The sequence below is a fragment of the Pan paniscus genome, chromosome 1, assembly GCF_029289425.2.
Source record: "Pan paniscus chromosome 1, NHGRI_mPanPan1-v2.0_pri, whole genome shotgun sequence".
NCBI classification, from domain to species: domain Eukaryota; kingdom Metazoa; phylum Chordata; class Mammalia; order Primates; family Hominidae; genus Pan; species Pan paniscus.
The window spans coordinates 204,951,032-204,978,430 of record NC_073249.2 but is presented as its reverse complement, the minus strand read 5'-3'; the positions used below and the strand labels follow the sequence as shown (position 1 = coordinate 204,978,430).

The window sequence follows — 27,399 nt, the reverse complement described above, 5'->3', positions numbered from 1 at the left end:
TCCTTGAGACTGGTGCCCACTCATGCACCTCCTCCTGCCTGTGCCCCTGGATGCCCTGAGAGGTGAGGGAGGTGGCAGGAGTAAAAGGGTAACTGGATTGGAGGCTCAGAGGCCTCCACTTCCTGCAGTGGAGACCCTGCCCAAGCCTGGCTCCAGCCCTGACCTCTGACTCCACCAGGAGAGTGCCAGGAAACAGACCTTAAGGCCGGAAACCTTCCTTGGGCTTGGCCTGGACCCAAGCTCCTACCGGGCATGGGCTGAGCCCTGCCTGGACCCAGTGGACCAAAAAGCCCACCCTTCTTTCTCAGCCTGGCAGAGCTGCTCTGCTGTAGCAACTTGGGGACAGTCTTTGCCTCTGAAACCACCACCAGCAGTTCCAAGCAGCCTGCCCTGGCAGGGAAGGTGCTGGGGTCAGGAGCTCTGGGTTCAGTTCCCACCTCTACTTCTCAGTGTCTGGGAAAGCATGGGCACTTTGCCACGCCTCCCTGAGCCTCAGTTGCTTCATCCTATTTCACGCTTAGGGATTAAAATAGAGAAGGTCTCACATGAATTCTCTTCCTTTACCATATTCAAGGAACTCAAAACAAGTTAAGCTTCCAGATGCAGCTGAAGCCCTGGCCAACTTCACACCCCTTCTTCTTGGAGGGTGGCACCATCTAATCTCTGATTATCTTTGCTACGTGTATTTATTCTATTCCTACACATTGCTGTATATGGCATAGCATTGGTCTGCATGGATTCAAATGTTTTACATACTATGACATTATACTGAATGCATTATTCTGTAATTTGCTTTTTTACTCAATAAAATGCTTCTGAGATCTATCCATAGCGACACATATGACTCTAATTTAATCATTTTCACTGCTTAACATTGCATTCTATATATACCCAATTCATCCATTCTCCTGATATGCATACTTTTAAGTTGTTTCCAATTATGTTTCATTATTTCAAGCAACACTGAAATGAATATTCTCATACATGTCAAAAAAATGAATTACAGATGAGTGTTATCAGGGAGCATATATTCATTGAGCCGGGGTATTCACTACAGGCTCTGATAACAATATGTTATGAGCCCAAACTACAGCAAACGACTTGACAATGGGACGGAGCACTTAAGGTTGGGACTCTCTGGGACAGGAGAGCAATCATTGCTGCCCTCTGTTCAGTGTTTCCTATGGGCCAAGCCCAGTGTTCAGTACTTTATCTCCTTGAATTCTCACAGAAACCTTGTGAGGGAGCTATTGGTGTTACCCTAGGTGAAGAAACTGAGGCACAGAGAGGTTAAGTGTCTCAGGCTGGGTGCAGTGGGTCACACGTGTAATCCCAGCACTTTGGGAGGCTGAGGTGGGTGGATCACTTGAGGCCAGGAGTTCGAGACCAGCCTGGCCAACATGGTGACACCCCCATCTCTAATAAAAATACAAAAATTAGCTGGGCGTGGTGGTACATATCTGTAATCTCAGCTACTTGGGAGGCTGAGGCAGAAGAATCGCTTGAACCTGGGAGGCGGAGGTTGCAGTGAACTGAGATTGTGCCACTGCACTACAGCCTGGGTGACAGAGCGAGACTCCGTCTCAAAAAAAAAAAAAAAAAAAACACAGAGAGAGGTTAGGTGTCTTGACAAAGATCACACAATTATGGTTGAACAGGAATTCAAACCAAATCTACGTCTGTCTGATACAACTTCCCACATTTCAGCCAGAGCAGAGGGTCCCTGGTACGATCCTGCAGAGCTGTGGAAGCACAAAGGCAGGAAGGACTGGTCCCAACAGGGAGGTGCTCAGGGAGGGCTTCCTGGAGGAGGTGACAGTCCCAACCGGCCTAGAAAGATGAACATTGAAGAGGGCAGCAGTGGGAGGCATCTGGGAGGGAGACATTTGGGCCAAGGCTTGGAGGCTGGCCGACTGAGCCCCTGCCCCCAAATCACTCATCGACCCCTTGACTCCTCCCTGCCATTCCCTGCATTTCTCTTTCTTCCAGCTCCCCTCTGATCTCTGGGGTCCATCCTTCTCTTTTTACCTTCTTTCTCTTGAGTTCTGTCCTATCTCCTCATTCCCCAGTCATCCATTCATTCGTTAATTCATCCACTCATCTAACACAAACTGAGCACCAGCCCTGTGCCAGGGCATTGGAACCTGAGTGAGGCAGTCCCCAGAATTGGTGGTGAGTGCGTCCACCACACTCAACTCAACCCCTAAGAGGAGGCTCTGAGATCTGCCCTGTCCCTCAGACGCACCCAGAGACAAACACACCCTCACACCTAGCAACTTCCTAGAAAACACCTGGAGACAATCATGGCTCTCGGGCGCCCCTTGCTGGTAACTTGGGATGTTGCATCCTAGGCTGGAGAGTCCAAGTGTGACCCTGGGAAGGTGCTGCCCTGGCTCCCCACTAACTCCTGGTGCACTGCAACTTCTGCCAGCAGTTCCATTCTAGGAGTTTCTAAGAGTGCGGTCCTTGTCATAAATGTTTAGTGCCCTATCCTTTTGTTTGTTGTTGTTTGGTTTTTTTTTGAGACCAATCTCACTCTGTTGCTCAGGCTGGAGTGCAGTGGCTCCATCTTGGCTCACTGCAACCTCCGCCTCCCGGGTTCAAGTGATTCTCCTGCTTCAGCCTCCCCAGTAGCTGGGACTACAGGTGTGTGCCACTATGCCTGGCTAATTTTTGTATTTTTTAGCAGAGATGGGGTTTCACCATATTGGCCAGGTGGGTCTCAAAAGTGATCCACCCATCTCAGCCTCCCAAAGTGCTGGGATGACAGGTGTGAGCCACTGCGCCCGGCCTAATGCCCTAGCCTTTGTCAGGCCCAAGCCAAAGGCCAGAGTAAGAAGCAGTGACAGATGTATGTTTGCTGTACTGGGAAGGGGGGACGGGGTGTGTGCTCTGGAATGTGTGTGTGCATCATGGATGTGTGCTCCAGTGTTGTACACGGGAGGGGTCTGTACACGGGGGTGCCCGGGTTCACATTCTGAGTTTGTGCTTGTGTATCATTGTCCTGCGGTGAGCAGGCCTATGCAAACCACCACCAAAGACCGAGGGAGCTGAGAGGCCAAAGAAAGAGGCTGACAAGTGCAGTTTATCAGAAAGAAAATAGGGACTTGCAAACAGAAGTTGCAAATTCATTTACTCAATAAAATGCTTTTGAGATCTATCCATAGCGACACCGTTGAGCAATTGCAAGATGGTGCACCCCTTTACCTACCCTCCAGAAAACATTCTTTTTATAGCAAGCTTTTAGGGTAAAGACATGTGCAGCTGGTCATGCCTCAGATATTCTGAAGCTCTTGACCACTGGGGAGTCCAGATTAGCATTTTTTTTTTTTTTGAGATGGAGTCTCACTCTGTCACCAGGCTGGAGTGCAGTGGCACAATCTCGGCTTACTGCAACCTCTGCCTCCCGGGTTCAAGCGATTCTCCTGCCTCAGCCTCCCGAGTAGCTGGGATTACAGGTGCCCACAACCATGCCTGGCTAATTTTGTATTTTTAGTGGAGACGGGGTTTCATCATGTTGGCCAGGATGGCCTCGATCTCTTGACCTCAGGATCCACCTGCCTCAGCCTACCAAAGTGCTGGGATTACAGGCGTGAGCCACCACGCCCAGGCCGTGATTAGCATTTTTTTTTTTGAGATGGAGTCTCGCTCTGTTGCTCAGGCTAGAGTGCAGTGGCATGATCTTAGCTCACTACAAGCTCCGCCTCCTGGATTCACGCCATTCTCCTGCCTCAGCCTCCCGAGTAGCTGGGACTCCAGGCGCCCACCACCACGCCTGGCTAATTTTTTTGTATTTTTAGTAGAGTCGGGGTTTCACCGTGTTAGCCAGGATGGTCTCGATATCCTGATCTTGTGATCTGCCCACCTCGGCCTCCCAAAGTGCTGGGATTACAGGCGTGAGCCACCACCCCAGCATCGTGATTAGCGTTTTTATGAAGGGTTATCTATGCTACAGCCATTGTCTTAAGAACTTGCTGCAGAATTTAAGAACTTGCTGGTCAGGCAGGTGACTCATGCCTAAATCCCAGCACTATGTGACAGTAACACCCTGTACATACAAATTTTTTTTTTTTGAGACAGAGTTTTGCTCTTGTTGCCCAGACTGGAGTGCAATGGCGCGATCTCAGCTCACTGCAACCTCTGCCTCCAGGGTTCAAGCGATTCTCCCGCTTCAGCCTCCCAAGTAGCTGGGATTGCAGGCATATGCCACCATGCCCAGCTAATTTTGTATTTTTAGTAGAGACGGAGTTTCTCCATGTTGGTCAGGCTGGTCTTGAACTCCCAACCTCAGGTAATCTGCCTGCCTCGGCCTCCCAAAGTGCTGGGATTACAGGCGTGAGCCACTGTGCCTGGCCTCAAATTTTTTTTTTTTTTTAATTAGCCAGGTGTGATGGTGTGTGTCTATAGTCCCAGCTACTCGGGAGGCTAAGGTGGGAGGATCACTTGAGTCTGGGGGGGTCAAGGCTGCAGTGATTGCACCACTGCATTCCAGCCTGGGTGACAGAGCGAGACCTTGTCTTAAAAAAGTAATAAAATTGCTGCAAAACACTGTGGTATGCTGGAGTCAGACATCGGTCATCATGGCAGTTTCATTTCATGATGATGTCACTCTTGCCATGCAACAGGCTATCCGCCTACAAGCATGCTCTGGTGCTATGGAGAAGTGCGTGTGAGTAGTCCTTACCTGCGCACACTAGGTGTTCACTGAGTACATGCATGGAGGTGCATGGGCAGCATTCTCACCTCAGATGGAGCAGCTCTGAGGCTTTGACTCTGAGCTCCCTAGTGGGATCGGGTGCCAGTTGTTCATGAACGTCACCTGTTCTGGCTTCCCTCTCCTCCCTGTCTCACTTCCCCACTCCCTTACACATGCTTCTTGGGATCTCCTCCCACATAAATCACTTGTGCTCGAATCCTGCCTCAGAGTCTTCTCCTGGGAGATGAAGGAGGCAGCCCGGGGCGGGCAACACACTGAGGTTGGCAGAGTGCAAAGATGGCAAGAGCCCGGGTCCACGGTGGCAGTTAGGGAAACAGAGAATAAGAGAGTCAGGCTGACACCATTTTAAAATAAGCTGTGGTTGGGTGCAGTGGCTCACACCTATAATCTCAGCACTTTGGGAGGCCAAGGCGGGTGGATCACCTGAGGTCAGGAGGTCGAGACCAGCCTGGCCAACATGCAGAAATGCCCTCTCTACTGAAAATACAAAAATTAGTCGGGTGTGGTGGCGGGCGCCTGTAATTCTAGCTACTCGGAAGGCTGAGGCAGGAGAATCGCTTGAACCTGAGAGGCAGAGTTTGCAGTGAGCTGAGATCATGCCACTACACTCCTGCTTGGGTGACAGAGTGACACTCTGTCCCAAAAAATAAAATAAAATAATAAAATAATAAAATGAACTGCATCTTCAAACTAACAAGACACACTCCTAGCCAGTCACAACTCACGGCCATGAGATGTTTCTGGCAAAGGAAGCGGTTTAGTAATTCCTGCAAGGCAAACTCCTATGATGGCAGGATGTCCAGGTGTCCTGATACCACATCACAATATCCACTTTTAAGACAGTTACAGTCATGCTTTGAGGTATTTCCGCACTAAAATACCAAGGATAATTTTCTTTAAATCAACAAAGTACTAAATTTTCCTTTAAAAAGGTTATTGTATTTATGGCTGGGCACTGTGACTCATGCCTGTAATCCCAGCACTTTGGGAGGCTGAGGCAGGTGGGTCACTTGAGGCCAGGAGTTCGAGACCAGACTGGCCAACATGGCGAAATCCCGTCTCTAATAAAAATACAAAAAATTAGCTGAGCATGGTGGCGCATGCCCGTAATCCCAGCTACTTGGGAGGCTGAGGTGGAAGAATTGCTTCAACCTGGGAGGCGGAGGTTGCAGTGAGCTGAGATCGCACCACTGCATTCCAGCCTGCACAACAGAAAGGACCCTGTCTCCAAAAAAAAAAAAAAAAGAAGAAGAAGAAAAGAAATTGTATTTATTTATTTATTTATTTTTCAAAGCCAAATACTGAATTTCTTTAAAAAATTTTTTTTCTACACAGTCTCGCTCTGCTGTCTGGCTGGAGTACAGTGGCCCATCACTGCTCGCTGCAGCCTTGACCTCCTGGGCTCAAGTGATCCTCGCAACTCAACCTCCCAAGTAGCTGGGACTACAGGTACATGCTACCATGCCCAGCTAATTTTTGTATTTTTTTGTAGAGACGGACTTTCACCCCGTTGCCCAGGCTGGTCTTGAACTTCCAGGCTCAAGTGATCCAACTACCTCAGCCTCCCAAAGTGCTAGGATTACAGGTGTGAGCCACTGCACCTGGGCTCAGATTTTGTCTTTCTTGAAAACCTCCCTCGACCTCAGCCCATCCGCTCCTCCACTGCCCCCACCCTGGTTACCTGGAGAACCTCTGCAGAACCCACACTAGCCTCCCTGATGGCATTCTGGCTCCTCTTCAAACCGTTTCCCACTCAGCAGCCAGAGACACGCTTCAAGACATAAGCTGGATCATGTTCTCCTGTGGAAAACCCTTCAAAGGCCTCCTGTGGCGTTGTGTGCCTGCCCTGCAGGAATCTCCAGTCCCACTTCTCTGCTCCCCTCCCAGAGAAGCTCCAGTCCTTAGATTTATTCCTCGCTGTATCGTGGCTGGGCAGGGGCAGGCTGGATTTCCCAGGCACCTATGACAGCAGGCTTCTCCCACTTCCAGTGGGAGATTGAAAGGCTGGAGGGAGAGAGAAACCTCCCTCCTGTCCTCCAAAAGGTACTTCTCTCCCTACACTTCCTCCACTGCTCCCACCAGACATGCCTGGGCTGGGCCCAGCTTTGGCGAGGTGACCTCTGCTCCTGGGCTCCAGCTACCAGCATCTCCTCTCTCTGTCCTACCATCTTGGGAGGGAGCTGTACTAATCTCTGGGTTCCCACATCTTCCCTGCTGGCTTCTCTGCACCTCCCTCACCGAGACAGCCAATTCCCCAGATTAAATTCCCTATACTTCAAATACTTGAGATTTCTGTTTTCTGGTTTGACTCTGACCGACAAAGGCAGACTTCCATCCTGAGGAGGAAGCCAGCAGCCGGTGTGGGGCAGAGCCAGTGGAACGGCAGAAATCCTAAGCCTGAGCTGGGGTGCACCTCTCTTTGGCTCCCCTGCCTCTCCACTTAAAGTGAAGTCCTGTGAGATTGTACATTTCCTAGTTGTGGCCGGGCCTGCTGGCTCAGATCTGTAATCCCAGCACTTTGGTAGGCCGAGTCAGGCAGATCACTTGACCTCAATAGTTTGAGACCAGCCTGGGCAACATGGCGAAATCTTCTCTCTACAAAAAATATTTTAAAATTAGCTGGGCGTGGTGGTGCATGCCTGCAGTCCCAGCGACTCGGCGGGCTGAGGTGGGAGGATCGCCTGAGTCAGGAAGGTTGAGGCTGCAATGAGCTCCCATCATGCCACTGCACCCCAGCCTGGGCGACAGAGTGAGACTTGTCTCAAAAAAAAAAAAAAAAAAAAATCCTAATTGTTTCACTTAGGCAGAGTGTCCTGTTGCTTGCATCTGAAACTATTTGTATTTTGTGGAAGAGACCTGTGGTGGCTGTCCCCAATATTGGCTCTCCCTTTCTTTTCTTTTTCTTTTTCTTTTTTTTTTTTTTGAGACAGAGTCTTGCTCTGTCACACAGGCTGGAGTGCAGTGGCGCAACCTCATTGCAACCTCTGCCTCCAAGGTTCAAGCAATTCTGCAGCCTCAGCCTCCCAAGAAGCTGGGACTGCAGGTGCACACCACCACCTCTGGCCAATTTTTGTATTTTTAGAAGAGACAGAGTTTCACCATTTGGGCCAGGCTGGTCTCGAACTCCTGACCTCGTGATCTGCCCACCTCGACCTCCCAAAGTGCTGGGATTACAGGCATAAGCCACTGTACCCTGCTTGTTAAGAGGACTTTTTATTGTGTCCAGGGGCTGTGCAGAATGGAAACCACGCTTGCCTGTCTCCTTGGAAGCCAGGTGAGGCCGTGTGCTGATTTCTGGCTGTGGCAGAAGAGATGCATGCAAATTTCAGGTTGACCACGTAAAGGTGAAGTTATCCCCTTCCCTTTTCTTCATCTGGAATGTGGTTGTCCTGGAGGAGCCATTTCATGCTCTATTTTTAGATTGGTGTAAAAGCGTAATTGCAGTTTTTGCCATCACTTTTAATGCCAGGGAAGCCAGAAGAAAGTATCACAAACTGGGTGGCTTAAACAACAGAAACTGATTGTCTCACAATCCTGAGGCCGGAAGAAGGAAATCAGGGTATTAGCAGCTTGTTTCCTTCTGAGGGCTACAAGGAAAGGTTCTGTTCCCTCACCTTGGCTTGTAGATGGCCACCTTCCCTCTCCGCAGTTTCTCTGTGTCCCAGTTTCCACTTTATATAAGCACACCAGTCAGGCTGGGCGCAGTGGCTCAGCCTGTAATCCCAGCACTTTGGGAGGCTGAGGCAGGCAGATCACCTGAGGTCGGGAGTTCGAGACCAGCCTGACCAACATGGCAAAACGAGGTCTCTACACAAATACAAAAATTAGCCAGGCGTGGTGGCACGTGCCTGTAGTCCCGGCTACTGGGGAGGCTGAGGCAGGAGAATCGCTTGAACCTGGGAGGCGGAGGCTGCAGTGAGCCGAGATCGTGCCACCGCACTCCAGCCTGAGCGACACCCAGGTAAAATGAAGCTGAGACCTGGGCTGCATTCCCAGACAGATAGCCAGTTAAGGTTAAGGCGTTTTAGGTCACAGGATGAGATAGGAGATCCACACAAAATACAGCTCATAAAGACCTTGCTGATAAAACAGGTTGCAGTAAAGAAGCCGGCCAAAACCCTCCAAAACAAAGATAGCCATGAGAGTGACCTCGGGTCGTCCTGACTGCTACACTCCCACCAGCACCATGACAATTTACAAATGCCATGGCAACGTCAGGAAGTTACCCTATATGGCCTAAAATAAGGGGAGGCATGAATAATCCACCCCTTGTTTAGCATATCAGCAAGAAATAACCATAAAAATGGGCATGTCTATGGAGTAACAATTTTTTATACCTTTACTTTCTTAATAAACTTGCTTTCACTTTCCTCTATGAACTCGCCCTGAATTCTTTCTTGCACAAGATCCAAGAACCCTCTCTTGGCATCTGGATTGGGACCCCTTTCCTGTAACACCGGGAAGGTATGGCACTGCCCGTGGGGAAAGGGCTGTGCCTGTCCCCACTGCCATTGCTCAATAACCTCCTTGGATCCCAGCCGGGGTGATGCCTTCCCTGGGACAAGAGATACCTGCATACTGTCCTAGCCCTGGGTTTCCATGGTGGCTTCTTTGTACCACAGGTGGGGCACCTGCAGGGCCTCCTTCCCCATCCCTGACACTGCTGTCCCATCTGAGACAGCTGGGGCTGGTAGCTGGGGAATGTTGACCTGTAGTCATCAAAGAGATCAGAATCCAGTTTTTAAGAGTTTATTCCAGCAAAGTCTGAGAATAGTCATCCAGAAACATGGGCTCCAGAGAAAAGGAGTAAGTGCTCCAAAGTTAAAAGTTAAAGTCCCACCAGGCATGGTGGCTCACGCCTGTAATCCCAGCACTTTGGGAGGCTGAGGCGGGCAGATCATTTGAAGTCAGGAGTTTGAGACCAGGCTGGCCAACCTGGTGAGACCCCATCTCTACTAACAATACAAAAAATTAGCCGGGCGTGGTGGTGCATGCCTGTAACCCCAGCTGCTTGGGAGGCTGAGGCAGGAGAATTGCTTGAACCCAGGAGGCAGAAGAATTGCTTGAACCCAGGAGGCAGAGGCAGGAGAATTGCTTGAACCCAGGAGGCAGAAGAATTGCTTGAACCCAGGAGGCAGAGGTTGCAGTGAGCCGAGATCGTGCCACTGCACTCCAGCCTGAGCAACAGAGTGAGACTCCATTTCAAAAAAAAAAAAAAAAAAAAAAAGTTAAGGTCTTGGAGCCAGGTGTGGTGACGTGAACCTGTAGACCCAGCTATCAGGAGGCTGAGGTGGGAGGATAGCATGATCCCGAGTTGGAGACTGCTCTGAGCTATCATCACAGCACTGCACTCCAGCCTAGGCTACAGAGTGAAACACTACCTCTCTTAAAAAACAAAACAAAACAAACAAACAAAAAAACACAGTAGGGCACATGGCTCACGCCTGTAATCCCAGCACTATGGGAGGCCCAGGTGGGTGGATCACAAGGTCAGGAGTTCAAGACCAGCCTGGCCAATATGGCGAAACCCCATCTCTACTAAAAATACAAAAATTATCTGGGCGCCTGTAATCCCAGCTACTCGGGAGGCTGAGGCAGGAGAATTGCTTGAACCTGGGAGGCAGAGGTTGCAGTGAGCTGAGATCGTGCCATTGCACTCCAGCCTGGGTGACAACAGCAAGGCTCGTCTCAAAAAAAGGAAAAAGCCGGGCGCGTTGGCTCACGCCTGTAATCCCAGCACTTTGGGGGGCTGAGGAGGGTGGATCACCTGAGGTCGGGAGTTTGAGACCAGCCTGACCAACATGGAGAAACGCCATCTCTACTAAAAGTACAAAATTAGCCGGGCATGGTGGCACATGCCTGTAATCTCAGCTACTCGGGAGGCTGAGGCAGGAGAATCGCTTGCACCTGGGAGGTGGAGTTTGTGATGAGCCAGGATTGTGCCATCGCACTCCAGCCTGGGCAACAAGAGTGAAACTCCGCCTCAAAAAAAAAAAAAAAAATTAGCCTGGTATGGTGGCAGGTGCCTGTAATCCCAGCCCTTTTGGGGGCCAAGGTGGGCGGATCACCTGAGGTTAGGAGTTTGAGACCAGCCTGGCCAATGTGGTGAAACCCCGCCTCTACTAAAAATACAAAAATTAGCCTGGCATGGTGGCAGGTGCCTGTAATCCTAGCTACTTGGGAGGCTGAGGGCAGGAGAATCACTTGCACTCGGGAGGCGAAGGTGGCAGTGAGCCGAGATCTTGCCATCGCACTCCAGCCTGGGAGACAAGAGTGAGACTTTGTCTCAAAAAAAAAAAAAAAAAAAATTAGCCTGGTGTGATGGCAGGTGCCTGTAATCCCAGCCCTTTTCGGGGCCGAGGCGGGCGGATCACCGGAGGTTAGGAGTTTGAGGCCAGCCTGGCCAACGTGGTGAAACCCCGCCTCTACTAAAAATACAAAAATTAGCCCGGCATGGTGGCAGGTGCCTGTAATCCCAGCTACTTGGGAGGCTGAGGGCAGGAGAATCACTTGCACTTGGGAGGCGAAGGTGGCAGTGAGCCGAGATCTTGCCATCGCACTCCAGCCTGGGAGACAAGAGTGAGACTTTGTCTCAAAAAAAAAAAAAAAAAAAAGAAGATCTTGCTCATACAGGCAGAAAACAAAGAAATTTAGTAGAACTGTAACATTTTTATACCAGGCTGGTTTATGAGTTACAACAATATAGCTAGTTAAAATTTGTCTTCTTTTTCATACAGTTTGTTTTATTTTCCTTTCCAATTTGTGTATTTAACATTCTATCTTAGATAATGTGATAGTCATGAAGTCTTTGTGTGAGAGAGAAAAGAAGGAAGTTAATCTATAGTGAAGATTGACTGTTGAGAGGGAAACAGTCTGCCCTGTCACCCTTTAGTCATTTACAACATTTTATAAAACAATGTAGGTAAAGAAAAGCTAATCGATAACACAAACAAAAGTTATGCCTTCCTGTTTACATTACTCAGGTCCCATAATCTCATTCCCTTAAGTCTAAGGTATTTTAAAGTTCCAACAACTTAGATTTTGAATATCTTATTTTCACAGAAACTACAGGGCAATAAGGCACCAGAGTCCCGGACTCAGGACCACTGTGTGTGATTCACCGTGAACACTGGCATATTAAAGGCTCTGAGAAGTCCTGTAGGAAAGGACAATTTGAACTTTGTTTGAGCTCATATTTTCCAATCCCATCTGACCTTTAGTTCTTCACTGAGTGCCCACTGGGTTATGTTCTGGGAGCTGAGGCCACAGCAGTGAACAAAGCACACAAAACCCCCTGCCCCATGGGGCTCCGTTCTAGTGGGGCCATTTATCATCAAACATCTATTAATATCTCTAGAATGTGCCCATCAGGACACCATCCATGCTGCTGCGCTTTTCCAGGCCACACAGAGGGGACACCCTCCAGGTGCACCCTGCATGAATATCAGGCTCAACCGTGCTTTCAGGGTAGGAAGAGGAGGGCATTTGAAGAGTCCTTTCCCTTCCTTCATTCATTGTTGCCTCCTTGAATAAATGCTGTTGAAAACCTACCATGTGCCAGGCTCCCTTCTAGGTACTGGGAATCTGAAGATGAATAAGATAAAGTTTTAACCCTCGAAGAGCTTCCTATGGGGTGGGAACTAGAAAGAATGGAACTCCCCCAGTCCCAGGAAAAAGGCTCACCAGCTTCCCCTCTGTCCCCTCGCCAGCTTCCCTGCCCTCCCTCTCCTTCCCAGACTCACCTCCTAATTTTGCATACTCTCCTACCTAACCTCCACCTCCCATTCAGGAAATGGCTTGCTTTGCTTCAGGCTGAGGCTTAAAGTAGATCTAACCCCTCCATCTTCCCTCTTGGGGGGCAGGTGTTGGAAGGAGGTTCATCTTCAGGGATTTCACTCAAGCTACTCCTAGGCCAGAAAACCCTCAGAGAGTTAATCAGCCATGCAACTGCCAGTGTCAGTCCATAAGGCCTTGAAGTGACCAATCAGGCAGGGGTTGTGATGGGACAGTTGGCGTCAGGGAGCCCCTCTCCCTGGGGACCCAGCAGAGCCCACAGAGAGGCTGGGACTTGCTCAAGGTCACCTGGGTAAAAAGCTGGGAAGGCTTCTCGTTTGAAGTTGGGGGAGGGAGAGTGGACGCTCCCCGTGCCCGTGGGCTACCCTTCACCAGGCTAAGCAGTAACAAACCAGGGAAACTTGACCAAGTCCTGGCTTTTCTCTGGGTCATCATTTTCCCTTCTTTTTTTTTTTTTTGTGACAGAGTTTTGCTCTTATTGCCCAGGCTGGAGTGCAATGGCACGATCTCGGCTCACTGCAAACTCTGCCTCCCAGGTTCCAGCGATTCTCCTGCCTCAACCTCCCTAGTAGCTGGGATTACAGGCATGTGCCACCACACCTGGCTAATTTTGTATTTTTAGTAGAGACGGGGTTTCTCCATGTTGGTCAGGCTGGTCTCGAACTCCTGACCTCAGGTGATCCACCCTCCTCAGCCTCCCAAAGTGCTGGGATTACAGGCATGAGCCACCGCGCCCAGTCCATCATTTTCCCTTCTGTCAAATAAAAGTGGTTGGATTAGATCGCGTTTTAGGCCCTGTGGGTTTCAGACACTCTACAGTGGAATCTGGGCTTATCGGACCTAACCCTCTCTCTCCCCAGCCGCCTCCTGGGCCCCTCCCTCCTTCTTCCCTGGCGTAGGGTCTGGGGAATGGCTCAGAGCTTTCAAGCTGAGCAAACAAACATGTCCGGGCGCATAGGGAACAGAGGTCAGGGGAGGGCATGGCTATTTTTATCACAGTGTGAAGAACTTTCACAGCTGCTTCCCTTGTGTCCACACACGTTCCACGAACCCAGGCTATCAGAGTGGCTAGGCTGTGATTGGAGGGGGTTCACTCCTAAAAGAAAACCTGCCCAGCAAGATGCCTGACTTTCCCCCAGGAGGGATCCATTTAAATTGCCCCGTCTGGCCGGGTGCAGTGGCTCATGCCTGTAATCCCAGTACTTTGGGAGGTCGAGGTGGGTGGATCACCAGAGGTCAGGAGTTGGAGACCAGCCTGGCCAACATGGTGAAACCCCATCTCTACTAAAAATAAAAAAATTAGCCGGGTGTGGTGGTGCATGCCTGTAATCCCAGCTACTCGGGAGGCTGAGGCAGGAGAATCACTTGAACCCGTGAAGTGGAGGTTGCAGTGAGCCAAGATCGCACCACTATAAAAAAGTAACAATCTATTGTGTGAATATGCTACACATATTGACCTATGAACCTTGATGGACGTGGGAGTTGTTTCTAGGTCTTTGCTGTTGAGGTTTGGGAACGGGCTGCGGCAAACAATCTCATCCACACCTCCTGGAGCACATGTGTAAGGTTTCCTCACCGTGTAGACCTAGGAGGGAAACTGCTGGACCACCCGTGAATTCAGCTTTCGGGGTCGCCTGCTCTTTGACCTCATCTCCCACCACTCTCTACTTTGATTACCAAGCTCCTGTCACAGTGGCCTCCCTTTCCTTAAACAAGCCAAGCCCATTACAGCCTCCAGAACTTCGCACCTGCTCTCCCCTCCCTTCAGAGTGCGTTTCTTTCAGGGATTCCTGTGGCTGGCTTTTACTTATCCTCAGGACTCCATCAGATATGACCTCCTCAGCCCAAATGTCACTTTCTTTGTCCCCCTCATCTAAATGACTTACTCCCATTCCTACCCCAATCACCCATTTTCATTTTCTTTTTTTTTTTTGACACGGAGTCTCGCTGTCGCCCAGGCTGGAGTGCAGGGGCGCGATCTTGGCTCACTGCAGGCTCTGCCCCCTGGGGTTCACGCCATTCTCTTGCCTCAGTCTCCTGAGTAGCTGGGGCTACAGGCGCCCGCCACCTCGCCCGGCTAACATTTTGTATTTTTAGTGGAGACGGGGTTTCACCGTGTTAGCCAGGATGGTCTCGATCTCCTGACCTCGTGATCCGCCCGCCTCGGCCTCCCTCCCAAAGTGCTGGGATTACAGGCGTGAGCCACCGCGCCCGCCCCATTTTCTTTTCTGTTTTTTTTTTTTTTTTTTTTGAGACAGTCTTGCTCTGTGGCCCAGGCAGGAGTGAAGTGGCATGATCTCGGCTCACTGCAACCTCTGCCTCCCTGCCTCCCGGGTTCAAACGATTCTCCTCCCTCAGCCTCCCAGTAGCTAGGATTACCAGTGCTGGGATTATAGGTGCTCACCACCACGCCTGCTAATTTTTGTAGTTTTAGTAGAGATAAGGTTTCACCACGTTTCGAACTTCTGACCTCATGTGATCCTCTGGCCTCAGCCTCCCAAAGTGCTGGGATCACAGGTGTGAGCCACCGCTCCTGGCCTAGACTCAAACTCTAGAAGGGCTGAGACCATGTATTTTTCATAGCTGTATCCCCTAGAACAGTGCCTGATATATAGAGAAAAAGTGCTCAACAAAAAATTTTTTGTGGAGGTGGGTACTAATATGAATCTCATGTTAGAGAGCAGAAAACTGAGACTCAGAGAGGTTAAGCCATGTGGCCAAAGTCGCAGAGCTTGGAGGTGGCAGAACCAGGATTGAACCGTGGTCTGCCCGGTTCCAGTGCCCCTGTTCTTTCCGAAAGAGGAGGTCTTGTCCTGACATGAGCTTTTCTTCCTGAGCTCTTGTTATCAGTTGGCCACTCCACACCACCTGTGCGGCCACCTGTTGGAGGGAACACTAGGTCCTTCCTTTGGCTGTCACTCGTCCATCTGCAGCAGGCGAGGACTGTGGCCTTGGACCATGGGAGACCTGGAGTTCCACCACCTGTTCTGGGAGGGGGGCCCAATCAGCCCCCCTGCTTACCTTCTGCCCTATATTAGAGCCCCAGGCTCTGTGCCCTTTTCCTATCATCGCAAAACTCATGATGCTCCGGCTGCTCAGTTCCCTCCTCCTTGTGGCCGTTGGTAAGACCCCAACCTGTGTGGGTGCTCCCTGGGCTGCCCTGGACTAGGAATCCTTGAAATCTACCACTTGCTCTGAGTCCCATGACACCCTATGCCTGTTTCCACAGGAGGGGGTCTCAGCTTGTACCCGGGGGCATGACTGTGGGGGCTTTCAGCTTATGATGGAGCAGGAGAGTGGAGGGGAAGCCGTGGATGGAGAAAGACCCCAAAGGGCTGTGGTGGAAATCCTTGATGGGGGCAGTAAACAAAGTCAAACGGTTAAGAGTTTGGACTGTGTGGTTGGACTTCTTGGGTTGGAATTTCCACTGTTCTGCTTACCACTCCAACTCTCCTCTCACACTCCCCCTACCTGGCTCCATATTCTATGCTCTGGCCTTTTCCTGGTCTCTCTGCCATATTACATTCCAGCTCAGGGCCACCTCTTCCAAGCAGCCTCCCTTGACTGACAATAATGGTAACAGATAACATTGATTGAGTGCTTACTATGCCAGGCAGAATGTTTAGGGTTTTTCTTATACTTTCTCATGTAATTCTCACAACAGCCTCAGGAGATCAGTAATATCATTATCCCCATTTTACCGACCCTCAGAGAAGTAAAGTAGCTTATCATAGAACAAAAGGCAGAGCTGCATTTAATGTTTTTATTTTTTGCTTTTTTTTTGTAGAGATGGGGTCTTGCTTTGTTGCCCAGACTGGTCTCAAAATCCTGGCCTCAAGCAATCCTACCACCTTAGCCTCCTGAGTAGCTGAGATTATAGGCACATGCCACCATACCTGGCTACTTTATTTTATTGTACTTTATTTTTCTAGAGATGAGGTCTTGCTATGTTGCCCAGGCTGGTCTCAAACTCGTGGGCTCAAGCGATCCTCCCGCCTCGGCCTCTCAGAGCACTAGGATTACAGGTGTGAACCACCACACGCAGCCCAGAGCTGCACTTTGAACCCAGGAAGTCCTTCTTTAAAGCCTCCACTCTGTATGACAATAGCTCTCACTTTGAGGGCTCATCGAGGGCCAGGCATTGTTCTAAGCGTATCAAGCTCTTCAATCCTCCCAATGAAGGAGGCCACATTTGAATCTCTATCCCTGGACTCCTGGGATTCTGGAAAGCCCTGCTCTAGTTTAAATGTTCACTGTTCATATGTGGTTACTGAGGTCCAGAAGGCGAAAGGGGCTTGCATGGGGTCACACAGCCAGTTGAAGGCACAGCTTGGACTGGGACCCTGGCCTCCTCTTTGCTTTTGGGGACCCTCCAGCTGATTGACAGCTCTCCTCTCCCCTCTAGCCTCAGGCTATGGCCGACCTTCCTCTCGCCCTTCCAGCCGCGTTGTCAATGGTGAGGATGCGGTCCCCTACAGCTGGCCCTGGCAGGTAAGAGCAATAGCAGCTGCCCTCCTTCCCACCGTGGGCTCTGGACCCTAAGCTCTAATGGCATGGCATCCAGCCTTGACACCATTGCTCCCTTTGCAATGTCCACTTCAGCTTCCAAAGACCAGGCAGCCCTTGGACCATCTACTTCACAGGGAGGTTTTGCCCGTTCCATCTGTAACCCTCACTGGGCTATTTGCAACTTAAAAGTGGAATCGGGGGTGAAGGAAATGCTAAACTCAAGGAGTTGGCACACTGATGGTGGAATTTCAGGCACTGTGTTGAAGAAGTGAGATTTTGAGAGACTCATTTCTAGATTCCTAGGATGATACAACAGGGCTTTGAGGTCTGAAAGCAATAAGGGAGTGAGGGGTCTTGTAAGGCCAGTGGAGGGAAGCTCAGAAGGCTGGACTTGATGTGCTGTGGCTATTTAAATTTAATTAAATTAGGCCAGGTGCGGTGGCTCACGCCTGTAATCCCAGCTACCCAGGAGGCTGAGGCAGGAGAATCCCTTGGACCCAGGAGGTGGAGGTTGCAGTGAGATGAGATCGCACCACTGCACTCCAGCCCTGGGCAACAGAGTGAGACTCTGTCTCAAAAAAAAAAAATTAAATTAAATTATTATGATTATTATTATTGAGACAGAGTTTCACTCTTGTTGCCCAGGCTGAAGTGCAATGGCGCGATCTTGGCTCACTGCAACTTCTGCCACCCGGGTTCAAGCGATTCTCCTACCTCAGCCTCCCAAGTAGCTGGGATTACAGGCATGTGCCACCAAGCCCGGCTAATTCTGTATTTTTAGTAGAGACAGGGTTTCGCTATGTTGGCCAGGCCAGTCTGGAACTTGTGACCTCAGCTGATGCACCTGCCTCAGCCTGTCAAAGTGCTGGGATTACAGGTGTGAGTCACTGCACCCAGCTGAAATTTACTTACATTAAATAATGTTAACAATTCAATTCCTCAGTGCTTGCCATATTTCTTTTTTTCTTTTCTTTTCTTTTCTTTTTTTTTTGAGACAGGGTCTTGCTGTGTTGCCCAGGCTGGAGTGCACTGGTGTGATCTCAGCTCACTGCAGCCTTGACCTCCTAGGTCCAAGCAATCATCCCACATCAGCCTCCTGTGTAGCTAGGACTACAGGCATGCGCCACCACGCCCAGCTAATTTTTATATATTGTTGTAGAGATGGGGTCTCACTATGTTGCCCAGGCTTGCCTCTAACTTCTGAGCTCGAGTGATCCTCCCGTCTTGACCTCCCAAAGTGCTGGGATTATAGGCGTGAGCCACCATGCTTGGTCTGCTTGCCACATTTCAAATGTTCAATAGTCACATGTGGCTAGTGGCTACCATATTGGACAGCAAAGATATAGAACATTCCCATCATTATGGGAAGTTTTATCGGAGAGGGTCAGCAGGCTTATTCTGTAAATGGCCAGAGAGTGAATATTTTAGGTTATTTGATGGTTTGGATAGTAATGACTTGACTGTTCCATGGTAGCATGAAAGTAGACACAAACAATACAGAAATGAATGTGACTATTTCCAGGACATCTTTATTACAAAAACAGACCAGAAGCCTGATGTGCCCCACTGTCCACAGTTTGCTAACCCTGGTCTAGATGGAGCTTTTGAAAATCAGAATGTGTAGGAAATGGGAAGAGAGGCAAAGAACTCATCAGGGTGTGCTGTGCTTCAGAAGGCTCAAGAGGCCTTGAAAGAGCTGAGGTTCAAAAGAGTCAGGGGGGCTGGGCGCGGTGGCTCACGCCTGTAATCCCAGCACTTCGGGAGGCCGAGGTGGGCAGATCACCTGAGGTGAGGAGCTCGAGACCAGCCTGGCCAACATGGTGAAACTCCGTGTCTACTAAAAATACAAAATTAGCCAGGTATGACGGCAGGTGCCTGTAATCCCAGTTACTGTGCAGGCTGAGGCAGGAGAGTCGCTTAAACCCGGGAGGCGGAGGTTGAAGTGAGCTGAGATTGCCACCATTGCACTCCAGCCTGGGGAACAAGAGCAAAACTCCATCTCAAACAAAAAAAGTCACAGGGCGAGGGGTGCGTGATAGAACAGAGGGCCTTCAAGGGCTCTCAAGAAACAGAAGGTAGAGAATGTTGGGGTCCCCAGGGAGGTCATAGTCCTGGTATGGGGAGGCTTTGGAGAATCAGAATGTGACCCCCATGGAAAAGTGATAGGGCCACCACCGGCAGCTGCCCAGGTCGCAGGTTGTATGCTGCATATTTCAGAGGGTGCTCTTGTTTTCCGTGTAAATGGCGCCCTCTAGAGTTGCACAGTGCACAACCTATACAGCCATTGGTGGCAACTCTCATGGTGGGGCCCAGCCTACTGAGGCCCTTTCCTCCTGGGCCACCAGGTTTCCCTGCAGTATGAGAAAAGCGGAAGCTTCTACCACACCTGTGGCGGTAGCCTCATCGCCCCCGATTGGGTTGTGACTGCCGGCCACTGCATCTCGTGAGTTCTCTACCCTGTCCCTGCCTGTGGCCCCAGGCAGCCGGGGAGGGTGGGTGATGATGAGGAAGGAGGGAGGTGAGCCAGTCAGGCCCAGACTGACCTCACCTCTGCCTGCAGGAGCTCCCTGACCTACCAGGTGGTGTTGGGCGAGTACGACCGTGCTGTGAAGGAGGGCCCCGAGCAGGTGATCCCCATCAACTCTGGGGACCTCTTTGTGCATCCACTCTGGAACCGCTCGTGTGTGGCCTGTGGGTGAGTGAATGCTCCGGTCTGGAACCCAGAGGCTCCTCTACTCATCCCTCCATGACCCACAGCCAAGTCTGAGTAGGTTCCAACTCTGAGTTGGGACGTAGGGACATAGGGACATAGGGACGGGGGAGCTGGGTCCAGCAGCCTGTGCCCAGGTCCCACACACTGAGGACTGAAGCCAGCAGAGCCTTTAAGGACCACCACCACCAAACCTGTCTCCCTACAGAGGGGATGGCAGAGCTCAGGGAGGGGCAGGAACTCCCCCAAGACCACTTGGCTAGTGGCTTCAGAGCTCAGGGTTCCTCTGGCATCCTTCCCCCAAAGCCGAGGGTTTCTCCATTCAATAGATGGCTCACCCAGTGCATCCTGAGCTCCCAGCACTATGGGCAAAAGGAGGAGCACTGGGCTGAGAGTCAGGCTCTGGCATTAACTCTGTGTATGGCCTGAGCAAGTCACTGGCCTTCTCTGGGCCTTAGTTTTGCCATTTGTCAAAAGGTGACCATGAAGTTGGGCTTCCCGGGTGGTTGTGAAGGCCAAGGAGACAATCTTATGCCCTTCAAGTGTACGAAAAATTCTTTTTTTTTTTTTTTTGAGATGCAGTCTCGCTCTGTCGCCCAGGCTGGAGTACAGTGGCACGATCTTGGCTCACTGCAAGCTCTGCCTCCCGGGTTCACACCATTCTCCTGCCTCAGCGTCCCGAGTAGCTGGGACTACAGGCGCCCGCCACCACGCCTGGCTAATTTTTTGTATTTTTAGTAGAGACGGGGTTTCACCGTGTTAGCCAGGATGATCTCGATCTCCTGACCTCGTGATCTGCCCGCCTCGGCCTCCCAAAGTGCTAGGATTACAGGCATGAGCCACCGCGCCCTGCCATATGAAAAATTCTTAAGTCTGAGTGGCTCAGACTTTTTTCTCAGAGTTTTTTCTGGCGAGAGGGTCAAAGACGGGTGCAGAACTCCTGCAAATGCAGTATAGGAGTGAAGCACAATATGATGGAAACCTCAACCCATCTTCACAGGGCTTCTGGGGTGAGTAGAGAGAAAAGGGAGACCCAGACAAAAGGACTGGAGTGACACGCAGGCAGGTGAAGACAGAGGGCAGTGGTTCTCAAAATGTGGTACCTGGGCTGGCAGTATCAGCATCACCTGGGAACCTGCAGCAATGTGAATTATTGGCCAGGCAAGGTAATCCCAGCACTGCCGGAGGCCGAGGTGGGTGGATCACTTGAGCTCAGGAGTTTGTGACCAGCCTGGCCAACATGGTGAAACCCCATCTCTACTAAAAATTAAAAAAATTAGCCAGGTGTGGTGACGCGCACCTATAATCCCAGCTACTCTGGAGGCTGAGGCAGGAGAATTGCTTGAACCCAGGAGGTGGAGGTTGTAGTGAGCCGAGATCGTGCCATTACACTCCAGCCTGGGCAACAGAGCTATACTCTGTCTCAAAAAAAAAAAAGTGAATTATTGGGCCTTAGCCAAGATCCACTGCATCAGAAATTGGGGTGGGATGCAGCAGTCTGTTTTTGTTTTGTTTTGTTTTTGAGACTGCGTCTCGCTCTGTCACCCAGGCTGGAGTGCAGTGGCGCAATCTTGGCTCACTACAAGCTCCGCCTCCCAGGTTCACACCATTCTCCTGCCTCGGCCTCCCGGGTAGCTGGGACTGCAGGTGCCCGCCACCAAGCCCAGCTAATTTTTTTTGTATTTTTAGTAGAGATGGGGTTTCACCGTGTTAGCCAGGATGGTCTCAATCTCTTAACCTCGTGATCTGCAGCAGTCTGTTTTAACAAGCCCTCCAGATGATTCTGATACAGCTGAACTGTGAGGGTTAAAGGGTCAAAGGAGCGGACAATTCTGAAGGCCAAGGGTCAGAGTGACCCAAGGGACTAGAAGGGTTTCTTAAAATTGCTCAGCCTTGGCTGGGCGCGGTGGCTCATGCCTGTAATCCTAGCACTTTGGGAGGCCCAGGCGGGCATATCAGCTAAGGTCAGGAGTTCTAGACCAGCCTGGCCAACATGGCAAAACCCCGTCTCTACTAAAAATAATAAACAAAAATTAGCCAGGCATGGTGGCATGCACCTGTAATCCCAGCTACTCAGGAGGCTGAGGCAGGAGAATCACTGGAACCCAGGAGGCAGAGGTTGCAGTGAGCCGAGATCATGCCACTGCACTCCAGCCTGGGCAACAGAGCGAGACTCTGACTCAAAAAAAAAATAAAAAAATTTGCTCACCCTTAAGAACGTTTTGGGCCAGGTGTAGTGGCTCATGCCTGTAATTCCAGCACTTCAGGAGGTGAAAGCAGGAGGATCCCTTGGCCCAGGAGGCTGCAGTGAGCTGTGATTGTGACACTGCACTCCAGCCTGGGCAACAGACCGAGACTCTGTCTCAATAATAATAATAATAATAATGATGATGAAAGAGTGGATTTGGAGGGTAAAGGAGCTGGGGCATCTCAGAGGCGGAATAGCCTGGAGCAACGGCTGGAAGGTAGGACGTGGGCCAGCCGGAGGACCAGGCCCCGTGACTGTTCCCTCCTCCCCAGCAATGACATCGCCCTCATCAAGCTCTCACGCAGCGCCCAGCTGGGAGACGCCGTCCAGCTCGCCTCACTCCCTCCCGCTGGTGACATCCTTCCCAACGAGACACCCTGCTACATCACCGGCTGGGGCCGTCTCTATAGTACGTGCTGACTTCTCTAGCTGGCCACAGGGACAGTGGCAGAAAGACAGGGCCTGGGGGCTGCAGGTTGAAGGTAACACCAAGACCAGACCTTGTACTTTTCTCCCATTTCTCTCCAGCTGCAGCCTTCTCCCACCAACCTCCAAAACACGAATGTTGTCAATTGCACATGTTTTGGTACCTTCTGTGTGCCACGTGCTAGGGATGTAATGGTGCACAAAGCATGCAGGACCATTTAGCGGGTGGGAGGAGAGTCCTCATCGGAGCAGAAGAACTGTGCGCCTTGGATGCCCCCTTCCTCTGGGGCTCCTAGCCCTGTGCCCCCAGACCCCTGACTCTGTGCTTTTTATCGCTGCAGCCAACGGGCCACTCCCAGACAAGCTGCAGGAGGCCCTGCTGCCTGTGGTGGACTATGAACACTGCTCCAGGTGGAACTGGTGGGGTTCCTCCGTGAAGAAGACCATGGTGTGTGCTGGAGGGGACATCCGCTCCGGCTGCAACGTGAGTCAGCTCTTACCTGCCCGAGGTGGTGCTGGGTGTGCAGGACCTTGGAATGGGGCCAGCTGCCTGGAAGGTGGAGGAAGGATCTTGCCTGCTTGCCCCATTCAGACTCCAGGCCAGGCAGGACTTGGAGGAAATCAGCGCAGTCCAGACACAGAGCCCAGGCCTGGGAGTCAGGACCCCCGGGTTGCAGTCTCAGCTCACACACTGACATGACTTGGGACAAGTCACTGTGTCTCCCTGGTCCTCAGGCTTCCGCATCAGCACAGCAGGTGATACTGGTCCCATGACCTCTAACACAGGTGAATTCTGTGGTTCTAAAGTTATAATTATGGCTGGGCATGGTGGCTCATGCCTGTAATCCTAGCACTTTGGGAGGCCAAGGCGGGTGGATCACTTGAGGTCAGGAGTTCGAGACCAGCCTGGCCAACATGATGAAACCCCGTCTCTACTAAAAATACAAAAATTAGCCAGGCATGGTGGCCGGTGCCTGTAATCCCAGTTATTTGGGAGGCTGAGACAGGAGAATCACTACAGCCCAGGAGGCAGAGGTTGCAGTGAGTGGAGATCGCACCATTGCACTCCAGGCTGGGCGACAGAGTGAGACTCTGTCTAAAAAAAAAAAAAAAAAAAAAGTTATAATTAAACATTAAGAATACCATCATTGTTCTGGGCACAGTCCCTCCTGCCTATAATCCAAGTGCTTTGGGAGGCTGAGGCGGGAGGATTGCTTGAGGCTAGGAGTTTGAGACCAGCCTAGGTAACATAGTGAGATGCCCATCTACAAAAAAAACTTTTTTAAATTAGCCAGGCATGGTGGCACTCGCCTGTAGTCCCAACTACTTGAGAGGCTGAGGTGGGAGGATTGTTTGAGCCTGGGAGTTCAAGCTCACAGTGGCTATGATTTTTGCCACTGCACTCAAGCCTGGGCGACAGAGCAAGACCTTGTCTCTTTTTTTTTTTTTTTTTTGAGACAGGATCTTGCTCTGTTGCCCAGGCTGGAGTGCAGTAACGCCATCACAGCCCACTGTAGCCTTGCCCTCCTGGGCTCAAGCAACCCTCCCATGTCAGCCTCCCAAGCAGCCAGGAGTACAAGTGTGTGCCACAATGCCTAGCTATTTTTTAAATTTTTTGTAGAGATGAGGTCTCACCATGTTGCCCAGGCTGGTCTCTAACTCTTGGGCTCAAGTGATCCTCCTGCCTTGGCCTTCCAAAGTGTTGTGTTTACAGATGTGAGCCACTTTCCTGGCCAAGACCTTGTCTAAGAAAAAAAAAACAAAGGCCGGGCGCGGTGGCTCACGCCTGTAATCCCAGCACTTTGGGAGGCCGAGCCGGGCGGATCACGAGGCCAGGAGATCGAGACCATCCTGGCTAACACGGCGAAACCTCGTCTCTACTAAAAATACAAAAAATTAGCCTGGCATGGTGGTGGGCGCCTGTAGTCCCAGCTACTCGGGAGGCTGAGGCAGGAGAATGGTGTGAACCTGGGAGGCGGAGCTTGCAGTGAGCCGAGATCGCGCCCCTGCACTCCAACCTGGGCGACAGAGCGAGACACTGACTCAGAAAAAAAAAGAATACTATCAAATACCCTCATTGTATTATAATTGAGTATGAATTAATAATTAACTATGGTGCTACTAATAAGAACTATGTTTACTGAGTGCTTCTTCTCTACTGGATATCATGCTAAGATCGTGCATCATCTCATGTAATTCCCTAGGCTCTTGGAAAGATACTACTATTCCCTATTACAAATGAGTCAGCTGGCTGGGCGTGATGGCTCACACCCATAATCCCTTTGGGAGGCCCCGGCAGGTGGATCACCTGAAGTCAGGACTTTGAGACTAGCCTGGCCAACATGGTGAAATCCCATCTCCATTAAATATACAAAAATTAGCCGGGGTGTGGTGGCAGGTACCTGTAATCCCAGCTACTTAGGAGGCTGAAGCAGGAGAAACACTTGAACCTGGGAGCCGGGAGACGGAGGTTGCAATGAGCCAAGCTAGCTCCACTGCACTCCAGCCTGGACAACAGAGCGAGGCTCCATCGAAAAAAATAAAAATAATAAATGATAAAAAAAAATGAGCGAGCTAAGGCTCAGAGGAGTCAAGTAATGTCGGAGTTTCTCGAAATCCCTAGAATTCCGAACCAGTTCTGTAAACCTCAGACATGGCTCAGCCACCCACTCCTCTCTGACGGTTCCAGGGTGACTCTGGAGGACCCCTCAACTGCCCGACAGAGGATGGTGGCTGGCAGGTCCATGGTGTGACCAGCTTTGTTTCTGCCTTTGGCTGCAACACCCGCAGGAAGCCCACGGTGTTCACTCGAGTCTCGGCCTTCATCGACTGGATTGAGGAGGTGAGGAGGGCAGGGCGGCCAGGAGGGCTTTAGGGTGGTGGCTCTTCTGAGAGGTGACAGGTGAGAAACATCGGATCCTGGGGAGGGCCTGAAAGGATCCTAGAAGCTCAATGGGGAAGGGCCCTTGGGGACATTCCAGAAAGGCTTGGGGATGTTTTCTGATACAGTATGACCCCAGGAACTTGATGGCTTCTGGGTGGTGCTTGGAACTACAGCTGAACTTCCTTATTTCAACAAGTATTTATAAAGTATCTCCTCTGGTCTTGTCCTCTCTTGTCAGGGAGGATAGAGAGACATGCCAGACAAGAGGCTGCCTGGTGGGGGACAGGTGATTACATGAATGATAATGATGCAGTCTGATGAGAGCCGAGAGAGGGGAGTCCAGGCCCCAGACTTCATCTGGGGATGGGTGATCAGAGAGGACTAATAACGCTCATGGTAACAGTAATAGCTAAACAACAAAAAAAAAGAGAGTAATAGCTGGGCATGGCGTAGTCATGCCTGTAATCCCAGCACTTTGGGAAGCAGAGGCAGGTGGATCACAAGGTCAGGAGTTCAAGAGCAGCCTGGCCAAGACAGTGAAACCCTGTCTCTACTAAAAATACAAAAATTAGCCGGGCATGGTGGTGGGTGTCTGTAATCCCAGCTGCTCGGAAGGCTGAGGCAGAGAACTGCTTGAACCTGGGAGACGGAGGTTGCAGTTAGTCGAGATCATACCACTGCACTGCAGCCTGGGTGACAGAGCGAGACTCCGTCTCAAAAAAAAAAAAAAAAAAGTAATAGCTAGCTGGGTGCAGTGATGCCCACCTGTAGTCCCAGCTACTTGGGAGGCTGAGGCAGGAGGATTGGTTGAGCCCTGAAGTTCTGGGCCATAGTGCGCTATACCCATCTGGTTCTGCACCAAGTTTGGCATCAATGTGGTGACCTCCTGGGAGTGGGGACCACCAGGTGGCCTAAGGTGTTTCTGAACTGTCCCAGGTCAGAAACAGAGCAGGTCAAAACTCACATGCTGAAAAGTAGTAGGATCACACCTGTGAATAGCCTCTGTACTCGAGCCTGGGCAACACAGCAAGAGCCTCTCTCTTAAAAAAATGAAAATAAAATAAATAAAATAAAACAGTAGTGCTTGCTTTGGCAGCACATATGCTAAAATTGGAATGATATAGAGATTAGCACGGCCCCTGCACAAGGATGACATGCAAAATCATGAAGGCTTCCATTAAAAAAACATTTCTGGCCAAGTACAGTGGTTCATGCGTGTAATCCCAGCACTCTGGGAGGCCGAGGCGTATGGATCACCTGAGGTCAGGAGTTCAAGACCAGCCTGGCCGACATGGTGAAACCCCATCTCTACTAAGAATACAAAAAATTAGCCAGGCGTATTGGTGCATGCCTGTGGTCCCAGCTAGTCAGGAGGCTGAGACAGGAGAACTGCTTGAACCTGGGAGGCGGAGGTTGCAGTGCGCCGAGATTACGCCACTGCACTCCAGCCTGGGTGACAGAGCAAGACTCCATCTCAAAAACAAAAACAAACAAACAAACAAAAAAACAGTGATGATTTATAGACCATTTAATCCCTTGGTTCCCTGACCCATGTTAAAAAAATATATATATAAGGCCAGGCACGGTGGCTCATGCCTGTAATCCCAGCAATTTGGTAGGCCGAGGCAGGCAGATCATAAGGTCAGGAGTTCGAGACCACCTTGGCCAATATGGTGAAATCCTGTCTCTACAAAAATATTAAAAAATTGGCCGGGCGTGGTGCTGCATGGCTGTAATCTCAGCTACTTGGGAGGCTGAGGTAGAAGAATTGCTTGAACTCGGGAGGCAGAAGTTGCAGTGAGCCAAAATTGCGCCACTGCCCTCCAGCCTGGGCGACAGAGCAAGACTCCATCTTAAAAAAAAAAAAAAAGCCGGGCATGGTGGCTCATGCCTGTAATCCCACCACTTTGGGAGGCCGAGGTGGGCAGATCACAAGGTCAGGAGATTGAGACCATCCTGGCTAACAATGTGAAACCCTGTCTCTACTAAAACTACAAAAATTAGCCAGGCATGATGGCGTACGCCTGTAGTCCCAGCTACTTGGGAGGCTGAGGCAGGAGAATGGCATGAACCCAAGAGGTGGAGGTTGCGGTGAGCTGAGATTGTGCCAC

The 27,399-nt window shown here is 50.7% G+C and overlaps 1 protein-coding gene and 1 pseudogene across 1 annotated transcript; both read left to right on the top strand.

The window, feature by feature from the left end:
• The first annotated feature begins 22 nt into the window (after window positions 1-22).
• On the top strand, window positions 23-27,399 carry LOC117979827 (chymotrypsin-like elastase family member 3B). The gene is made up of 9 exons (XM_055114004.2): window positions 23-62; window positions 15,550-15,650; window positions 15,741-15,873; window positions 16,917-17,002; window positions 19,366-19,463; window positions 19,581-19,715; window positions 22,251-22,387; window positions 22,746-22,888; window positions 25,094-27,399. Exons 1-9 carry the CDS (start codon window positions 23-25, stop codon window positions 25,277-25,279), a joined length of 1,059 nt encoding a protein of 352 aa, XP_054969979.1. The 3' UTR covers window positions 25,280-27,399.
• LOC112438355 (U6 spliceosomal RNA) lies at window positions 26,369-26,481 on the top strand (annotated as a pseudogene).

Bases quoted from the DNA above. Each gene is read 5' to 3' on its own strand.
- LOC117979827 (XM_055114004.2), top strand. From the start codon at position 23: ATGCACCTCCTCCTGCCTGTGCCCCTGGATGCCCTGAGAG. The intron at 19,716-22,250 runs GTGAGTGAATGC...CCTCCTCCCCAG, and splicing joins CGCTCGTGTGTGGCCTGTGG to CAATGACATCGCCCTCATCA. The intron at 22,889-25,093 runs GTGAGTCAGCTC...TGACGGTTCCAG, and splicing joins ACATCCGCTCCGGCTGCAAC to GGTGACTCTGGAGGACCCCT.